Raw genomic sequence first — 19815 nt, 5'->3', positions numbered from 1 at the left:
CAATTCTCTTAAATGACAGCTCAGTGTTAGCAATACATAAAAAAATCAAGATAGCATCTTCTAATCAAAGATCAAATAACACACCATACAGGACTTGTCCTCCTCTAGCACTTTGTGACAAAATTCTTTATCAAACCGAACTGTGTCATCACTATCCAGCTAGGTGAAAATGTCCCTATGAACCATTTATCTGCCGGAGAACAGACTGTTTGGAAATCATTTACGTCACCACTACCTGAACACCAAAGGTTCACGGAGACAAATATTGATCGAATCTGAGCTCTTACCATCACTGTAAACACATGATCGATAACACAGAGGACTGAGAGAAAGTTGTGTCTGGTCAAGCTGAGCAAAGCTGCGTCAGAAACCGTCAGAGGTTTCTGTTTGTTTAAACCTGATATTTGATATTTACCAACTAGTTTCAATGCATAAATTCAGTGCATATGATGTTATTTGCCTTACAGGCACCATTTTTACTCATAAATAAATGTATATTACTTTTGGAGGGGGGCAAGTTTACTCTATATATCTGAATACAATACTATTTTCTTTAAAATAGGTTCCCTAAAAAACATTTTTACACTGTCCATTAACTTAACACATTCTTTTAGGCAAGAAAGCGTAAAATTGCGTATACTATAAATAATGTGGTTTATTAGTATTGGATAAAGTTCCCCTTTGCTGGATCAAAGTCTTTTATTTGCACAAACTCTAGCTTACTAAATCCATATGAAGTAATGTAGGTCTCCTGTGTGTAAACTGAACCACAGATAATAGTGTTTTCTGGAGCTGTGAGTTTGTTATTCCAGTGTAGACTTTGATTCCTCAACCATCAAATTATGGCCACCATGTAAGTTGTTGTAAATTGCTTTAGCACTATATAAGCAAATGCTCACAGAGACATGTCTGTCTGCAATACAATATGACCAGTAGCGTTTTATTATGTAAGAAAGATCTCTATCTCAGCGTTTTTCATTCAGCAGGTCCATAAAAGTTCAGAATAACAGTCTGTGAGATTCATTTGCATTTCTTCCACATATCGGGAGGATACTTGGCATGCATCGCAGTGCTGAGAATATAATAAAAGACAAATCGCATCTGCTTCCAGACATTCGGATATGAATACTTGAAGACAAAATGTGGTCAAATGGAGCATCTGGACTTATTGCTTTATTTGATATTGATTACTCAGTTCAAGTGTTGAAACCATACCGTTCCCAAGGGCAGACCGAATATACTTTCATACACGCAACAGCCTCACATGCATGTGATGAGCAAACATTTTTCTTCAGAATATTTCTGAAGTTTCAGAGGAGGTCAGAGGGTTTGGAAATCTGCTGTTCTGGTGTCACATGGAAAATGGCTTCTGAGATGAAAAATCTTAAAGGGATAGTTCACCCAAAAATGAAAATTCTGTCATCATTTACTCACCCTCAGTAAGATAAAATATCAGTAAATACCTCTCATTTTTTATTTATGCAATAAAATGTCAATCTTGTTTGGAAAACCTGTTCAAAAACAGTCATTACTATTGCAATTATCTTTGTTTTTTGCTCATTTATACATACTACCAGTCAAAAGTTTTTGAACAGTAAGATTTTTTATTTTTTAAGAAGTCTCACCAAGCCTGCATTTATTTGATCCAAAATACAGCAAAAACACTAAAAATGTGAAATATGTTTACAATTTAAAATAACTGTTTTCTACTTGAATATATTGTAAAATGTAATTTATTTCTGTGATTTCAAAGCTGAATTTTTAGCATCATTACTCCAGTCACATGATCCTTCAGAAATCATTCTAATATTTTGATTTGCTGCTCAAAAACATTTATTATTATGTTGAAAACAGTTTTTTTAATGTTTCTTTGATGAATAGAAAGTTCAGAAGAACAACATTTATCTGAAATAGAAATCTTTTGTAACATTATAAATGTCTTTATCATCACTTTTGATAAATTTAAAGCATCCTTGCTAAATAAAAGTATTAATTTCTATAAATTATATACACATATATATACTGACTCCAAGCTTTTGAATGGTATAGTGTATAATGTTTAAAAAAAAACCTCTTTGTTTCAGATAAATGCTGATCTTTGGAGAATCCTGAAAAAAATTCACTCAACTGTTTCAAATATTGCTATATATAATATAAATATTGATATTAGAATGATTTCTGAAGGATCATGTGACACTGAAGACTTAAGTAATGATGCTGAAATTTAGCTCTGATCACAGGAATTAACTACATTTCAAAATATATTCAAATAGAAAGCAGTTATTTAAGATAGTAAAATATTTCACAATATTACTGCTTTTGCTGTACTTTAGATCAAATAAATGCAGGCTTGGTGAGCAGAAGAGACTTTTTTAAAATCATTAAAAATCTTACTGTTCAAAAACTTTTGACTGGTGGTGTACTTCATCTTTAAATATCACCCATCTGTATCAATCAAAGAAACAGGCAAAACAACAAAACATTTGAAAGACTAATATACACACAACATACATCCACGGATCAGCTGAGACAGACTAAAGTGCATGTCTCAGCGATGCAAACGTTGCACAGCTGTGTGAAATGAGGCCATCAAGTTATGCAATATTAAACAATCTTCAGAATCCCTCCAGTTTTACTCTCTTTCTCGCTCACACACACACACTGGGGCTGTGAGCCAATAACTTTCAGCAAAGTGAAATGTGTGTCTGAGTCTCTTCTCTGTGCTCTTGTAACACCATATTGTCTAATGATAACCCCTGTCCATGCCAGCTTCAGTCAGCTGGTAATATATTTCTTAATCTGTATCGAAGTGGAACAGAGGTGCCCTGGGGTTTATGAGTTATTCATTTCCATTGTGAAAAAAGAAATATTTATTCTGTGCAGTAAATATATCACAGCATTATATGCAGTTTGTCCAAATATTAAGTTTTAGGTGTCTGAAACAAGTATTTTGTGCTGACCAAGGCTGTATTTATTTGATTATAAACACAGTAAAAACAGTAATATAGGGAATATTATTACTATTTAAAATAACTGATTTCTGTTTCAATGTATATTAAAATAAAACGTATTTCTCTGATGGTAAAGATGAATTTTCAGCATCATGAATCCAGTATCAAATGATCCTTCAGAAATCATTCTAATATGCTGTTTTTCTGTTCAATAAACATTTCTTATTCTGCTCCTTATATTTTCCTGGAAACCATTATACTTTTTTTTCAGGATTCTTTGATGAATAGAAAGTTCAAAAGTTCTAAAGTCTTTAGGCCTGCTGTCACTACTGATAAATTTAATGCACCCTTGTTGACTAAAAGTATTTATTTCTTTAAAAAAAAATCATACTGACCTCAGACTTTTGAAGAGTAGTGTATATAGCACTGATGTTAGATAATAGACAGGGTTTTCCCATGCTGCTTGACATCTTGTGCTGTGTTGCTGTCCCTTCCCTTTAGCAATCAATTGCCTTTCATTTGAACTCTGAAAAAAAAAAGACTTCACAGTTAACAAATGCACTTTTGTTATCAGACTTGTACTCGCCAGGGAAAGGAATGACTGCCAAGGTTTGAGACCTGACTAAATTTTTTAAAGCTCAACAGCTTTGTTCCTTAAACTTAGTGTGTTTTATCCTGTGTAAGAGATCTGTGGGTGTTAAATGGCCAGTGTGCGTTTGCAATATACGGTGTTTTCACAACACGTCATCATTCGGCCATATTGGCGGCACTGAATGTAAACAACACCACTGAACTGAAAGGAACTCACATATTTTGCTTATTATTGCTGCTGAAAATGGTCAATTATTGTCATGTTTTGGGCTGTACTAATCAGTCAGACCTGGAAAAACATTTGGAGTACTATAGACTGTCAAAGGTTATAACAAATCAAGGAGAAGAGTGCAAAAAACTGTCCAAAAGGTGTTTGTGATTGGCCAAACTGAACCAGGATTTCCAGAATCTTGACAACATTTGTGTTTGTCAGGTAGGTGAAATATTAGGCTAATATCTTAATTAATACTGCTTGTACGCATCTTTACCACCTATTAACTTTAGTTTGTCAAAATATTGCGCCCTTTCCTGCTTACTATGTCCTTCTCTATGTGATTTAGCAGCTTCCACACATGATTTCTGTGGTTTAGACAGCATAAATAAGCAGAACAACACATTCAGTGGCACATTAACCTTGCAATCCATGCTGTTGTTTACATCCGAGTATCGCCAATATAGCCGCGCATCGGGGTAACTGACCAAACTGTGACTTAAGTGCAAATCCTCCATTGTTATACTCTATGGCTGGAAAAAAAAAATTACTGGAAAATGTCCCAAGAAGTTATAAATAATTATATACATTTGGATGTTTATATGTTATATATATATAAGCAATATCACAGGAGCTGTGTGTGTAAAAACATAAGAAAAAACAACGGAGTGTCTTTAAAAACCCTCTGTTTTGCGAACATAAGAACGAGTTGGTTTATTAAAAGCTTATTGTATTACTTTATTAAAAGCTCACTGTATAATGTAGAGTATTATGAGAAGGAGATGGACTGAGCGAGTGTGATTACCTGCATCTGATACAGCATTCATTGTTTATATTCACAATAAAACATTAGTTTTGATGTCAGATGAGGAAAGCGCATTTGTTTGTTAGTCGCTTCAAGCTGTTGTTGAAATTAAAAATAACTTCCGTTTACGCCAGCGTTTGTTTTTCAATATAAAAGTCTTTACTGCTGATTCGTAAAAACTCTTGTTCACCATCTATTGGCGGAATAACTTAAATCACCATCACGAAAACGTTTTCTAACACTAATACGGTTATTAAAAACTACTATTACTTATATGAAATATTATTTATTGAATAATAATATTTAAAAAACAACAACCGCCATTATAAAAGTTGCTAGGCAGTTAGGTCAAACTACTGTACAAAGGTAGCGCTCTGATATACAGCATTAAATTTACATAAAATATAACTTGATGAGGTTTTGCTCTCAGACAAAACAGTTTGCTCTGGAACAAATAATAGATTAATGAGACCAAATATTGCCCGTTAGATTAACCCAAAACAAATTAACGTTATATCTCATGTTTAACCACAGAGACATCATGTTAGACATCAGAGCCACCGGCAAATTCCAGAAGATCTGGCCGAGATGAGGCTGCTCTCGGCGGGTTCATGAGTGCTGAATGACCACTGATGTCCTGGAGCTCACGTCTCCGAAAACATCGATGCAAATTTTCAAATAGACGTTATCTTAAAGGAGAAGTCCACTTCCAGAACAACAATTTACAGATAATATACTCACCCCCTTGTCTTCCAAGATGTCCATGTCTTAAAGAAATTGTGTTTTTTGAGGAAAACATTTCAGGATTTTTCTCCATATAATGGACTGATATGGTGTCCCGATTTTGAACTTCCAAAATTCAGGTTAAATGGGGCTTCAAACAATCCCAAATGTGGCTGTAAACGATCCCAGCCAAGGAAGAATCTTATCTAGCAAAACAATCGATTATTTTCATTAAAAAATACAATTTAAATACTTTTTAATCTCAAACGCCCGTCTTGTCCTGCTCTCCCTGAACTCTTCTAACTGAACCGGAAAAAACTGAGGTCGGAAAGAGCAAGACAAGACGAGCGTTTGACATTAAAAAAGTATATAAATTGTATTATTTTTATCAAATTAACCAATCGTTTCGCTAGATAAGACCCTTCTTCCTCGGCTGGGATCATTTACAACCACATTTGGGATCATTTGAAGATGCATTTAAGCTACATTGTGAAAGTTCAGACTCAGAGCACCATATCAGTCCATTATATGAAGAAAATTCCTGAAATGTTTTCCTTAAAAAACATAATTTCTTCACGACTGAAGAAAGAAAGACATCAGCATCTTGGATGACAAGGGGGTGAGTAAATTATCTGTAAACTGTTGTTCTGGAAAGTGGACTTATTCTTTAATTACCAAATCGCAGATTTGAAGTTTAAACTAGTACTTTCTTGCCTAAGAAACTCTCAAAACTACATTTCATGACACAAAACAGTATTATTTATAAAATTATGGTGGATTTGGGCGTCCGCCATGACACACTTTATTCAAGTATTCAAGTTCATTTCTGCAAAATGAGACCTGTATGGTATGTGAACACATAAAACATTTTGTACACTAGAAAATATGAGTTCAACCACCAAAACCGGACTTCAGCTGCTCCCACCTAACAGTAAATTAAAGACTCGGACAGTTTTATTTCCGGAAGAAAAGAATGTCTCAGGTTGGAAACCGAGGCGAAACAAGCTGCCAACATCTCCTCCATTCTTTCAAGATGTTTCATGACTGAGACCTTGATGAAGAGATCAAGTTTAAACACATTTATATCCTTTGGACTAGGATCTAAAACCCGGAGTCGTCCTGCAAGACAAAATGAATTTCGCTCGCATGAAGTTTGGATATGACAACATGAAAACTGAATAACTGAGAGCCTTCAGAAAACTGACCACAGCAACAATGTTCAGATCTGGGTTTCATTATCCGGGATGATTCCGATGGTAATGTTGCGGTCAGAGGTTCGATTGAGAATCCTACAAATGTTCACCGCAGAGCTGTGAGCTATAATGAAATCCTGAGCGGAGGGAACAAAAGCAAGGCAATATGTGCAGGAATATTCATAAATCATCTCACACATGTCTGCCAGCAAGTTGTTTTTCAAAGAAAAGCTGTCAGCTTCTAATGAGAATAAAACATGCACTGCTTTCTCATTGTCAGTGGAGTCATTCCATTCAAGGGAAAAAAAAAAGTTTTACCAAAAAAAATATTAGTTCATAAAATGGAGTGGTTAATACATTTTACATGTATAGCTAATCAATAGTTAATATAGAAATATAGAAATTTTATATTATAGATTTTTAAATATAAATATTATTATATTATTCTTATTATTATAAATATTATTATATAATATATTAATTCAAAATAGTATAAACTTCTGTTTAAAAAATAGCTAATATTTGTAATTGAAGAAATAATACATATTTTATGTTTAAACGTTTTTACATGTATAAGTCAGAAATGATATTGTTAAATATTATATTATATTATAGAAATTATATTAATATATATATATATATAGAAATAAAATAATAAACTGGAATAAAATATGCCAATGCAAAATTACTACTTTGTTTAGTTTAACTTGCTGTACTACAATAACTGTACTAAAACTGAAATAAAAAACAAGATGATTAAATAATACATTAAAATAAAATAATTAAAAATTCTAAAAAAATATATAGAAATATTTAAAAATAATTATTAATATGATAAATATAAAAACTAATACAAATAAAAACTAATTAAAGTTTGCAATAGTAATTTTATAATGGTATTAAATTGAGATACTATTATAAACATCATAATAATATATCCGTTATAGTAAAATAACTCTATTATAAAAATAGAATCAGAACTGAAATCAGAAGAACAAACTAAATCAAAATCAAGAGTCAATCTATATTAGATGCATAATAAAATATCTGCATCTAAATCACACAATTATTTAAAAAACATATTTTTGAAATGTTATACTACTATAATGTCTACTATTATAGAAAATATTTATTTTTTTTAATAATTCTTCTTTATTTTTCTGCTATTTAATATTTCTATTATATAGAAATGCCATATTTCTGATTCTTGAATGCCAACAACAGGAGGCCATAACTTCGTTAACAGGAAGAGCAGTTTATTTGATGTGAAATACTCCACCTTGTCCCAACATATTCATTTTTATTCATTTTTATTATAAACTGTAGCTCATTAACTCTTAAAGACTTTTGATTTTGAATACAATGTTTAAAATCGTACAGAAATTAACCGAATGGAAAACACAGCCTTTTTTCGGTTTTCACCGAACGCCTCATTTGTAAACAGCTGCATTTAATCGTTAATAGAATAAGTCACCACATCATTTCCTGTGACCTGTCATACGCTTGACCTAAAGTTACCTTGGTGCCATGACAGATGGATGTACTCTTTCCAACAACGGCAAACTCTCCAAAAATAAATCTGTCAAATGGCTGCAAGACCACTGCGTTTTCCAAAGCACAGCATGAGCCGGAGTGCTGAGGAAATACAGTTCCCTAAACAACAGCGAGTGTTGAAGCCACCATGGGAAGACTGACTGATAGCTTTAAACTGAAATGAAATCATAAAACACGTTCATTTAATAAGTCGCCAGGATAGTATAATAAATCAAGCTGCCTAAAGAACTCACCGACATTAAAAATAGAATAGGCTCACATGAATGAAACAGAAGTGCGTTATTCATTACACAGAAAGTCGATCCTTTACTATGAATCTGAACACGGCAGTACGCGGTAAACAACTGACCCCCGAATGTTTCCTCATAAGCTGTATGACATGCAGCACGTTGAAAACAAAGAAAAAATGTGGAGTTTTCTAGAAGCAAATCTGGAGTCGTCCAGACAGGACTGCCGTTTATGGTCAAGCAGGTCCAAGATCATGTTAGCTAACGTCTGGAGATCTTGGCAGCCGACTGAGGATCTCCTTCACATCAGTGAGCCTGTCTAACAGATGGCCATAAAAAGAACATCACTTCACTGCATTCTTCTCTTCCTGACTCCCTCCTCTCATCTTTAGGAGTGCCACATGTGGTCGGGGGCTTGTGAAGGGAGCCACATAAATTGGAGTTGTCAGCCATAAACGTCAGGGCCCTTCACAGGCATCATGCTCAATATGTCCTTATCCAGGGTGACTCAGCATAAACAACACGCACGAGTGTTTTGAGCTGGACTCCTGCACTATTGGTTGTTGTTCCTGTTGGAACTGCGGTTTAGAGGTTAATGCATGTACTGATCGGGTTATGTTGCAGACGCAGATTCGAGTCTGGTCTAAGTCAATAAACAATAAATTGTAATTAAATTATATTATATTAAATATTTCTTAAATATATATTTGATATATAATAATTATATGTATATATATGTATATATATATAGATAGATAGATAGATAAATCGATAGATAGATATAGATAGATAGAATTGTTTAATAGAGAGAAAGAATACTATATACTATATAGTAATACTATATACTACTATGTTGTATATATATATATATATATATATAATAAAATAAAATAAAATAAAATGTTTATTAAAAACTGTTAAATACATAAAAATTACAATATATTAGTTTATTATAAATTATAACTATAACTATAAATTATATTATATTATTATATATTAATAATAGTATAGATAGATAGATAGATAGATAGATGGATAGATAGTTTGTGCTGTTGTTTTAAATGTATCCAAAATGATATATAATATAAATATATAATGTAAATCCAAAATTGTCAATTTTTTTCAATATTTTCAATAAATATATTTAAAGTTCCAAAACACTCAATATAAATATTTATTTAAAAATGTTTTATATATATATATATATATATATATATAAAATAGAAAGAGAGTGTGCATTGGACTTTTATAATCAGTACAGTCTAATATGTACTGTACTGTATCTGCGTATGGGTGTTATAGAAAGTATAATAAATATATAATACATTAAAATGCTGCTGTTTTTAAGTATAGAATAATACAGAAGATTCTTTTATCAGTGTCATTACAAGTATCAAAGAAGGTTCATCTGTAAAAGATTACATTTTATTTTACTAAAGTTCTTTCTATGACATCTTAACCTTCACTGTTTGGTTCACTTATACTCTGTTAAAGAGAGGCACGTGTGCTTCATTGCTTTCTTTCTTTAGGAACTGAGTGGTTTCAGTGTAAGATTTGGAATTATAAGGCACAATATCCCTCTCATTAAACATTAATTAAACATCACTGGCATGAGACCATCAATCATTCTAAGACAACTGCATATAAAACAAATACATGAGCGATGCACTCCAAGCGCAAATATTTAACTTAATTATACTGCGAGACTCACTGGTGGAGTTCAAACTGGAAATAGAAAACTAATACGCTTTTCCATTCAGATAAATTCGATGAAGCTAGAAGCATTTGAATTCACATTCTAAGCTATTGCATACAACATTTTAGCAACTGTAAAAAATATAAACAAGACGACACGGAAACAAAACGTTCTTATTTTCAATTTATTTGTAAATGCATCTGATGTATATCAAGAAAAATATATAATATTTATATATATATATATATTTATATATTGAATTGTTATTATGTACATTGGTTTACATTTTACAGGGGACATTTATACAATCAAAGACGCGAGATACGTCAGTAGAAGAATATCCGGTACTCTCTGATCCAACGACATTTTGTACAAAGTCTGTACATACAGTATACATACATTCAATGTTGGCCATAAGCACCAATTTCACCATAAATTTCATGTAGACGGCAAGGAATGCAACGCTAACAGTACGCAACCTCCGCCTGGGTGTCTGTATGACGTATTTTTAGATTTTTAGACTTTTTAAAACCAATCACGCACGGTTACCTCTTTCAGAGAGCAACAACGACGTGTTTGGAGAGATTCTGCTTCCGCATGACACTGGTTTGTATGTTAAACAGGCACAAACAGCAGCAAAACAAATGTTTCCTTCATTCCTACAGGACTCTTCTGGTATGCGAGAGGTCTGAGTGGTTCTGGTTTCTGCCCGCTCTCTGCAAGTCTATCTGATCTGAGATCGGATTTCCTGACCACAACAGTTGCTAAATATTAGAGGCCGAGCAGCAAAACGATACCGTAATCATTTCTACTCTTAAGTAGAGAACCAGAAGAGCTCCTGTCACGACGCTATATGTGTGCATATATATATATATATATACGTTGACGCATCTATAGGTGCCTGTTGTGCCTGTTTGGCGCAGTGCAAAGAGCAACGAGTTCATTCATCACCTGAGGCACTCTGGGTAACTTTGTAGTTGTTTCCATTTGGGCTTTTGTTTTGGCAAAAACAGACTGCATAGAACAGATTGCATTGTCAAGGTTGTTACAAAGCTCTCCTCGAAATCCAATTATACAACGTGTTAAATATTAGCGTTAACTATCAGCACCCCGCTGGATATTACACGCATTCTTTAGCGAACACATGGCCGGCGTGCCCTATCAGTAGTCAAGCTGTGTCCATGACTACAGTTCCCATGAAGAACGTCCTCTTTGAACTCCAGATGCGTCCCAGACTACATTTCCCAAGCAGGAGGATTCGCCCCGCAAGCGTCCCCTGTGCGGGAGCTCGCGGTCGAGACCAGTTAGCACCTTGCAATTCCAGTTTCTGTCATTCAAGCTCGTCTCGCAGAGACATTTTGGCAGATAGTCCCAGGTCAAAAGGACTGTTTGAGGCAGGTTTGAAAGAGCTGATCGTCTTTATTGACCTAGCTTAGCTATCAACTTACTGACTCGGATCGTCGGGTTTCTCAGATATGAAGATTGCTGTCGAAAATATCTTCCGACCGCATGCGCTTAACCACAAATGCCTTGGCCCCAGCTGCAAACATTTAGATTAGAGAAAGGCCCAGAAGGTATAAATGACAAAAAAGAAGAATGAAATGAAGAAAGGTTTTGTATTATCAACTAAAACAGGGAAAAATTCAATACTGATCAGATGGCCCTTTCACATACGTCAAATGTGCGCGTTTTGACTTCCGCTGATTCGCTGTATGGTCTGTCCGGAGGCGTTTCACAGTTTACTAGCATACAACTGAAAGTCAAGCCTCTGTTTTTGCCAGTAGCTTATAATGGCACAGTCCTACTAATGATCAGTAGTTCAAATGAACCCGAGTCTCTTTTTTGGTTTAGAGGAGCTAAACACGTTACGTTGGCAAAAGAAGTGACTTTATCGTGATTTTAAACAAGGAATGTTGATGACTGGCAGATACATCAACAATTCATACCTCAAAGTACAAATGCATTTGAACTTTAAAAATTTGTTCTCGAAACATAGAAAACAATCATGGACGCTACAAAAATACAATCTACGAAGCTTACGACATTTGTGAGGCCGACGAGTCAAGTAACAGTTTCAGAACAAACTCTTCTTCAGTTCATCCGAGCCTCACTTAATAAATTATCACAGTACCGCAAGTGAATGTGTCTCTCTTTCTCTCTTTCTTCTGTTCGTTCGTTCGCTCGTATCTCTATCTCTCTCCGTGGCGGGGGGTTGTGTGGGGTCAGTGTGCAGTGCGCGCTGTCCTGCTGCTTCGTGGAAAGCGATGGACTTTGATGTGTTTGGACAGGTGATCGCTGCGGGCAAATTTCTTCTCGCAGACGGGGCACTGGTAGGGCTTAACTCCAGAGTGAGACCGGCGATGCCGTGACAGCTCGTCCGACCGGGAGAATCTGCAAGAAGAATGCAGAGATAAAGCCAAATATCAGTGGTTGTGCACTGATCCAGTTCATTTTGTACTGTGTTGTGGAAAACGCACTACTTGGCCAATGCTTTCAATGGTATTTTGTCTTATGACTGTGTCTAAAAATGCTTCAGTTCCACTTGTTTTACAGTCAACACTATCCTTATTTACTCTATACGTTCCTTCATCTATGTATAGCAACTTGCACCACCTCTGAAACAACTATCCCTTCATGTCTTTCATCTTATTTCATGAAGAAATACATCAGATTATGGAGAAAAAGGCCAAAAGCAATATTTTTCATTGACATGCATTGCCTAAATTAGTCAATCACTGGATAGTAAGCAAAACAGTTCATTAATCAAAGCCTATTTGGACAGGACAGCTCATTATTCACATTAATAAACCCTACTGCATGTCTTTTTGTTCCCTTACATTTGAGGTTTTGTAAGAGCAGCTGTCGCTGTGAAATCGGACAAAAGGTGAAAACAGTACTGGAGTTACTGAGTAACAAAATTGAAAGCACAGTGAAATCACTTTCACAGCCTTTGAGGCACATGGCGCACGCAACATCAAATAAAACTGTCAAACAATTGCTCAGTGTCTTCACTACTGGGCAGCAAATGGTTCGAGCTTGGAGCAGATCTAATGAGCAACTATATTTAACCCAGCGCTTAACCCAGCGCTCAAGTTCCAAAAGAAGATTTGCACCACATTCATGGCTGTTAATGTTTTCTGAAAGCAACCATCCAAACCAAGACCCAGGAGAGGGAAAACTCAGCTTGTTTTTAAAAAATATGGAAGCGTTTTCCTTCTCAATCTGCTGTTATGCCATATACCCTGCATGGAAAGTAATAGAGGCTCTTGGGAAATATTGCACCTCTGGTGTACAAATGACTCTTAACTTTACACCTTTGTACTATCAATGGACATCTTACTCAATAAAAAGCATCTGAAGATAGTGTGCACTTCTATTTGAAATGAGAAAGCCAGGAACTCTTGCTCAACCCCATGCCACGGTTTCATATGAAGCCATAGGCTAGGTAGTATCTGTTTCTAATGTCCCGGGAACATGTGTAGAGTATTTGCAAGGCTATAAAAACCAGTCTCTCTCTCTTGAGCTTGGCTTTTCTTCCACTTGTACAACAAGCTTAGACAGGAACCGTACAGTTGTAGCTATCCTTACAGTAATGCGCTAACTTTGTGCCGAATCCAAAAATAACCCCCCTGCGGCCACAGCGTGGCTAACAAAACTAACAAGAAGATTCTCATTTCATACTCAAAAGAGAAAACATCATGTAGCATGTGCTAACTGCGATGTTAATTAAACCATCATGCTTTTTTGCACTGACAAAGTCTCTCACGTTCTGAAATACCACATGCATGGTATGCGAGCAAGTCTTTGAAGTATGTTGGGATGGGATGGTGGTGGACTAATTGTTGCCCTGTGGGATAGGATGGGATGGGGTGCCCCTCCTTGTTGGACGTCAGAGCTCACAAACAGAGCTGTTCCAGCACGCTCTACAGCACATGTTATTAACTTCTATTCAAATGCCCACATTTTTGCATTGTGGTCGAAGAGTTATTCCGTTGCAACCAACTACAAGATTTCACCTTGCAAATCTGTATTTTCCATTTCAAAACAAGCAGAGTTACGCTAAAGCACTTTGGTTTGCTCTACTGTTGATAGTGCAAACTGTATCAGTTCAGATAAAGCTTTTCGTGCAGGTTTTGTCCTCTGTTAACCTTTGTGTGCAAGCTGCATAAAACAAAGTATGCGCTTCCTGGTTTGTTTCCAAACCAGGTGCCAACTGGTGTGTCATCTAGTCAAGTACCATGTTTGAAGCTATTGTGTGTGCTTTTAGGTCTAAGAAATTTCCAATCTAAGTGCGAGTGTGGTTTTGTGTGTTTGTGTCACTAAGACAATTTTATTTGCGGAGTACCAAAGGAATGCTAAAAATGCTGGCAAAGCAATGCCGCAGCCAGGCTTGAGGCGGCCAATGGGGCATTCTTCTGTTGCTTTCTTCCCTACATCCATTTCCTGACAGTGTCCCGGAGACCTCAATCAGACTCACAGACTGCTGAAGGCCAGTCACTGCCAACTGCTATCCAGAAGAAAGGCTAAGCAAGGTCACTGATAACAACAGACCTCTCGAATCAGTAAGCCTTATCAAAGTTGACTAGAGGCCTCTATCTTGGCAGCACTAACTTGCCGCTCCGATTTTTGACTTTTTACAATAATTAGATCATCTCGGAGAGTCGTACATGTAACTAGACAAACCAGTGGATCATTGACAGAAAAGTTGTCTGAGGGACTTGGAATCTTGGAATAGCTAAATCAGGGATACTACTATGACCAAGCGCTTGAAGAATGTTGTTGATAACTAATGCAGTCAATTCAAGAGTGCACTTTAAGAGTAAACACCCCCAAAGCATGCAAAATATAAGAACCAAACCCTCTTCTGTCAGAGACCACCACTTGAAGTTTTATCTGTACTGTCAATCCTGACCTCACTACTACCGCTGGTGCACTTTAAACAGGCCTTGTTCAGAGAGATTGAAGCTGGACATAGACTAAGAGTAAACAAATGAAGCAGTGAATAGGGCAAAGTCTGCCTCTTCAAAGACTTTATCTAATCTCCAAATAGCAGAGATAACACAAAACAAGACCCAAAATCTAAGGACAAATTGTGAATGAAATTTTACAGCTGCAATACAAAGTCACTATCAAGCAGTGTTGTGGAATAACTAAGTAAAAGTAGCTTAGCTACTAACTAAACTACATTTATCAGTAATGTGACTGTAGTTCAGCTGTTTCAGCAAGCTAAAGTTTCCAATGCTTGCATGCTAAATTACCTTTATGGCATAAGCGAGTTGAGGTAATAATCAAACGCACTCTACTTAACTGCTCTACTAAAATGTTACATATCTTTGGAAAAGTCTGATTAACTCTTGTGAATCAGTTCACGTATTCCAGGGGTGTTCAATCCTGCTTCTGGAGGCGCACTATCGTGCAGAGTTTAGCTCAAATCCTAATTAAACACACCTGAACCAGCTAATTAAGGTCTTCAGGATTACTAGAAACTCATGCTGGGGCTGGAAGGGTCGAAGCTAAACTCTGCAGGACTCTAGCCCTCTAGGAGCTGGGCAAGAAACCCTTAATGTAATTGGTTCTTGGCCACAAAAACAAGAAAAATTAGAGATAAGCTAACATATCTTTAGACTCAGCTAGTCCACATACTAGAGCTCTCCCTTGTCTCTGTTTGAAGTCCATTCATGGATGGTCAACAAAGATAATGATGTACCACATTGCTTTCGCAATAACTACAACTTATTGGAGTGAAAGCCCTTCGTAAATATGCAGACCTTGACAGCTAACCTCTGTTTGAGTGGAAAAAACCATAACTGTACAGAACAAAAACACTCACCTCCAGCCACAGCCAGGCCAAGTGCAGGCGAATGGTTTCTCGCCGGTGTGTCGCCTCAGGTGCGCCTTTAGGTGGCTGCTCTTGGTGTACATCTTGGCACAGCCAGGGAAAGTACACTTGTGCATTTTAATAAGATCAGCTACCGAGCTCTTCTGGAATTTGTGACCCCCAACTACAAGCCCTGTTCCCTGGCCGTCAACTGTTCCGTTCTCCCCTAGACCTAAGGGTTTAGCGGCAATGGGAACTGGGGCGATACGGACAAACTTGGAGGAAGAGCTGTTAAGGCTGGCTGGTGGGATCACCTGAGGAACCAGGGCGAAGGTTTGACCCTGGATGTTGACAAGGAGCTGGGTTATTTTGATGTCTGAGGCAGGTTGTGGTGTTGGTGTTGGTGCTGGTGTCGAGGGGGCACTTTTAGGGCTCGATTCCTGTTTCACTTGAATGGGCTGGAGCTGTAGGATCACAGGCATGCTAGGACTTTCCACCATCACTACCTTTCCAGAAGAGTCCTCCTTTTTCAACGCGTTTGAAGGATTTGCAGAGGCCGCTACTGCGGATTGTCCACTTTCGGGATCAGAGTTGGCGTCGACTATGTCACTTGAGACAGGCACTGTTTGGTCTAAGTTTTGAGCCCAAGGTTCTGTAGGTCCTTGCATGCTCTCACAGGTCACCAGACCCTCTCCAGCTTCCTCTTTCAAGGCTACCACTTCCATGTTCTCCTCGAGGAACTCCTCGATCTCCTCCAGAGTGGGCTGAAAGAGTAGCCCCGCATGGTCCTCCAAATCTCCAGGGAAAACAGGGAACTCAAAGCACTCCTCTTTGGTGGTGCGGTCCCGGCGTGACTCCCAAGCCAGACCCATGGGAAGAACGGGAGGGACCATGGGAGACACCGTGGTGGAGGACGACGAGTTTTGGCTCACAGTTAGGGACTGGGAGTGAAGGAAGTCAAGGAGGCCATCTTGACTTTCTCCACTTGAGTTACTCCCACAACTAGAGCCCAACACCTGAGACTCAGGGCTGGAACAGGAACGTGGGCTAGATGAGTCACTCAGGTTATCCTCTGAGAATGGTGATGGAAGCATATGGTACACCCCCTCGTCTGTCACCATATCCGATGGGTTGTGGGCTGGCAGCAAATAAGTGTAAGGAAAGAAAGTCTCTTCATCAAGCAGCAAGTGATCCACCATTCCTGGCTACTGCCTGTCCAAAGCGCAGCGGCCACTTGTACAGTTCCCTGCTATGAATGATTCAGGTTTTCAGTCTATAAAAGAGCAAGAAATACAAATGCAGGATTAGCAATAATGTGACATTTCAAAGATTACGTAACATTGAAAGTAATCAATCTTTTAATGAAGATCGCAGTCAGTAAGCTTCAGTCAGACAATAATTTGTAAAAGGCTTATGAATTAATATCAGTTCAGCATTTTAAAAGGAACTAGTGAACCTAAATAGCTCGGCTTCTTTCAGCATGTCCTGTATACTAATCATCAGACTACAATTAGCCTTGGCAGCTTACCCACACACCAAAAGACAGATGTGATGTGCAGTGTGCATTTAAACTTTAAATATTCAATGACGTTGCAAAAACCAGCTGTAGTCAGATGATTACAACACATGTAAACAAACTTGATGCCTGGTGGAATTACAATTCAATAACTCTTTTCCACTCCACAAGAACATTTTAGACTCAAGAAGCAGCTAAAGGCTAAGATATCATCAACTCCTGCCTAGTGGATGTGTGAGACACTGGAAACAATTTACTATAATAGCTGTATACGTCAACGCTAAAATAAGGATGTGAACATGTTACTCCCTCACTGCAACAAGTCTTGCTATAAGCTAACCATTTAGACAAGATACCATTGTGCGCACACAAGTCTCAGATGGTTGTGTTTGATTGGAAACAGATGATAATTGGAAACCAAGACTCTTGCCAAAGGAGCACATAAAATGACGTTGCTATGTGTGAGACAACTCACAGTTTAATCAAAAAACTGTTCAATGTCTTAAAGTTTTCTCCTTTTTTGGTCTGTGTTGCAGTTTATATGTAAAAATATGTTTGTTTTTTTCTCTCTGGGGTGTTTTTTATGGTTAGCATGAAAGACTAACCGTAGCGCTGCTATCTGCATATCAACTGTAAGACATTCAAGAAGGCAACATTGTTCATTTCTGGGAATTTGACCACCAAAGCCTAACTTCAATGCTGCAGCTAGTAATTTCATTATAGCATTCCTTGGCCCGTGCACTGAAAAGAAAAAAAGAATCTATAGCTACAGCAGTGTACTGTAATAACCACTCCAACAGAGACTTTACACATATTATCATAAGAAGTAGAAGTAGAATATGGAGTAGCATGGAGGGGGGACTGATGTTAGCTGTCACATGTTTGACTCCAGTGAATACTTTTGTACAGACACAAACCTTAAAGTCTTAGCTACAAAAAAAAGCCAATGGTGTGGCATGTTGTCACCCTATATGGAGTAGACAAATGTCAATAGAGGGTCAAAATCTAAAATCATTATTATTGAGTGACAGCTAGACCCAGTCTTTGCTCTAAGCGAAAACAATTGTCTATCACAATCTAAAACATGCGTCTATAGAACTGTCATTTGGCTTCGTCACGGTCAACTTAAGTAGTTCATTAATCAGTACTGGAAACTTTGGTGTTTAACCCTCTGGAGTCTGACGGGGTACTAGAAAAGTTTTGACATGCCCTGAAATTTGTGGGGGGTTTTCAGTATCTTAAAAACCCTGGCTAAAGTCTGATTACACTAATTAGCCCAGTTTGGGCTACAATAATATGGGAGCAGCATGCATGTACATGCGGCAGTGATTCTAGCGCCCCCTGTCTGCTGCAGAATGACCGAGAATAACCCTGACATCTACAGGCAGTGTCAACACCCACATGTGTCCACTGCAAACTCAGGAGGAGGCATTGTTTTTCAAATAACTTTAGATATCTTAAAATCCCTTTAAATATCCCTTTAATTATTTTGCGTTACACTTCATCTATTTAACTTGGCCTAATCAAGTCTGTCATTTGTAATTAAGTTTTCAGAACTTTATTTTTCATAATCAGTTATTAAAAGTCAAAGAGGTCGAAATATGCATTGAACGACCTCCATAAAGTTTATACCTAAAAATGTTAATTCTTATTTATTTTTGAAGTGTAGAATGTTACAAAAGATTACATTATTGAAAATGCGTTTTATTATTATTATCGTAAAATTATAACTAAAGCATTTTTAATTAAAATAAAGTTTTAAATATGCAAAGCACTTGATGTGCATGCTTTTTATTACATAAAGCATTGATGCATTCTGTTTACCCAGTCCTGTTTACCCACTAAACCGCTTAATCTCTCTGTCTATGTAGTTAAACTCTATAAACAGCTAATCCAAGATATTTAAATGTATTTAATTATGTTCTGCATTATGCGCTTCTCCTTTCGACGCAGCACATAGTTGCACACAGTTTCCGCGCGTGCCACGCGACTACTCGACGCGCAAATGAAAGCATAAAAACAAGCGAACTTACCTCACTAAATCACTCGCATTAATCCCTGGCGTTTAAAGTTCTAGTACGATCCGTTTCTCTTTGCTGAAGAATGCTTCATTAGCCGTTAAATGTGCCCTTGAGACCTGAAGCGTCTCATGGCAGATCATGCTCCCGTCTCTGTAGTATTACGCTGCTGTCACACGATCTTGTCTTGTGGGCTTTAAGAGTAGATTTGGGGAAGACTGCTGAAGGCTCGTCTGCTCCACACGCTGGGATTGGTGGAGCCGTCGACGGAGGCAGGACTCTTGCCTTTTGTCGTCAATGAACAGCTTTTACCGAAGTACACAGTTGCTTCTGTCAACTGACCGACTGAAGGAACTTTAACTCTTGCAGCGGTGCGGCAATATCAGCGCATCGGCCGAAGAAAGTGAAATCAGCCTGCAGAAAAAGAGGTTAAAGCGCAAATGTCGTCATTAATGAAGTGGATATTTATTTGACATCCTATAACAAACAATAAACTCATCTCAAATGGCGTT

At 37.2% G+C, this 19815-nt stretch overlaps 2 protein-coding genes across 2 annotated transcripts in view; both read right to left on the bottom strand.

Moving 5' to 3' along the window:
• Positions 1-3477, bottom strand: part of LOC127154999 (solute carrier family 41 member 1) — a 90350-nt gene extending 86873 nt beyond the window's left edge. The window contains exon 1 of the mRNA XM_051096899.1: positions 3347-3477. The gene's annotated coding sequence lies outside the window, so the exon portion shown is untranslated. The remainder of the gene's footprint in view (positions 1-3346) is intronic.
• A 6644-nt stretch (positions 3478-10121) lies between these two features.
• On the bottom strand, positions 10122-19535 carry klf15 (Kruppel-like factor 15). Its single transcript, XM_051096902.1, has 3 exons — positions 19319-19535; positions 15782-17042; positions 10122-12342 (listed from the first exon to the last, which is right to left on the bottom strand). Exons 2-3 carry the CDS (start codon positions 16966-16968, stop codon positions 12174-12176), a joined length of 1356 nt encoding a protein of 451 aa, XP_050952859.1. The 5' UTR covers positions 16969-17042; positions 19319-19535; the 3' UTR covers positions 10122-12173.
• Positions 19536-19815: the final 280 nt, after the last annotated feature.

This window comes from Labeo rohita, chromosome 23, assembly GCF_022985175.1.
Source record: "Labeo rohita strain BAU-BD-2019 chromosome 23, IGBB_LRoh.1.0, whole genome shotgun sequence".
NCBI classification, from domain to species: Eukaryota; Metazoa; Chordata; class Actinopteri; order Cypriniformes; family Cyprinidae; genus Labeo; species Labeo rohita.
This window is presented reverse-complemented; position numbering and strand designations above follow the sequence as displayed.